At 66.7% G+C, this 436-nt stretch overlaps 1 protein-coding gene across 1 annotated transcript in view; it reads right to left on the reverse strand.

The window, feature by feature from the left end:
- The window catches only part of TECR (trans-2,3-enoyl-CoA reductase), a 28,769-nt gene that overhangs the window by 1,298 nt on the left and 27,035 nt on the right, over positions 1-436 (reverse strand). The window contains exons 6-8 of the mRNA XM_010855510.1: positions 394-427; positions 204-319; positions 17-122 (exon numbers count right to left, since the gene is read on the reverse strand). Coding sequence (XP_010853812.1) covers positions 17-122; positions 204-319; positions 394-427 — 256 coding nt within the window. The remainder of the gene's footprint in view (positions 1-16; positions 123-203; positions 320-393; positions 428-436) is intronic.

The raw sequence follows: 436 nt of genomic DNA on the forward strand, positions 1-436 counted from the left end.
GCAGCTGGGGGCTCACCTTGAAGATGTTTCGCAAGGGCATGGTGCCGTGGGAGAAGCGGTGCACGAAGAGCGTCTCCAGCAGGCGCTTGATGTAGTGGAATGAGTGGCAGATGCAGGCGAGGCTGGGGGCGGGGAGCCAGCTCAGCGCAGGCGGGTCTGGCGGGCCCCCCACCCCACACCTCCTCCCAGCCGGCCCCACTCACTGCACCACCGTGTGCCGACTGGACGTGAAGTCGTATTTGCGGCCGTAGATGAAGGGCACCCGGAAGTAGAAGAGCAGGTAGATAAAGAGGGGCCCGGCGTACTCTGTCAGGAAGACCTGGGGAGGGGAGGGCGAGTCATCCGCGGGGCACCGGGAGGCAAGACTGCAGGGGAGGAGGGCTCGGCACTCACCGTCACCCAGCTGATCTGGGCCCCCAGGCCCCGGCAGCAGGGT

The sequence above is a fragment of the Bison bison genome, unplaced genomic scaffold (assembly GCF_000754665.1).
Source record: "Bison bison bison isolate TAMUID 2011002044 unplaced genomic scaffold, Bison_UMD1.0 scf7180017864365, whole genome shotgun sequence".
Taxonomy (NCBI): Eukaryota; Metazoa; Chordata; class Mammalia; order Artiodactyla; family Bovidae; genus Bison; species Bison bison.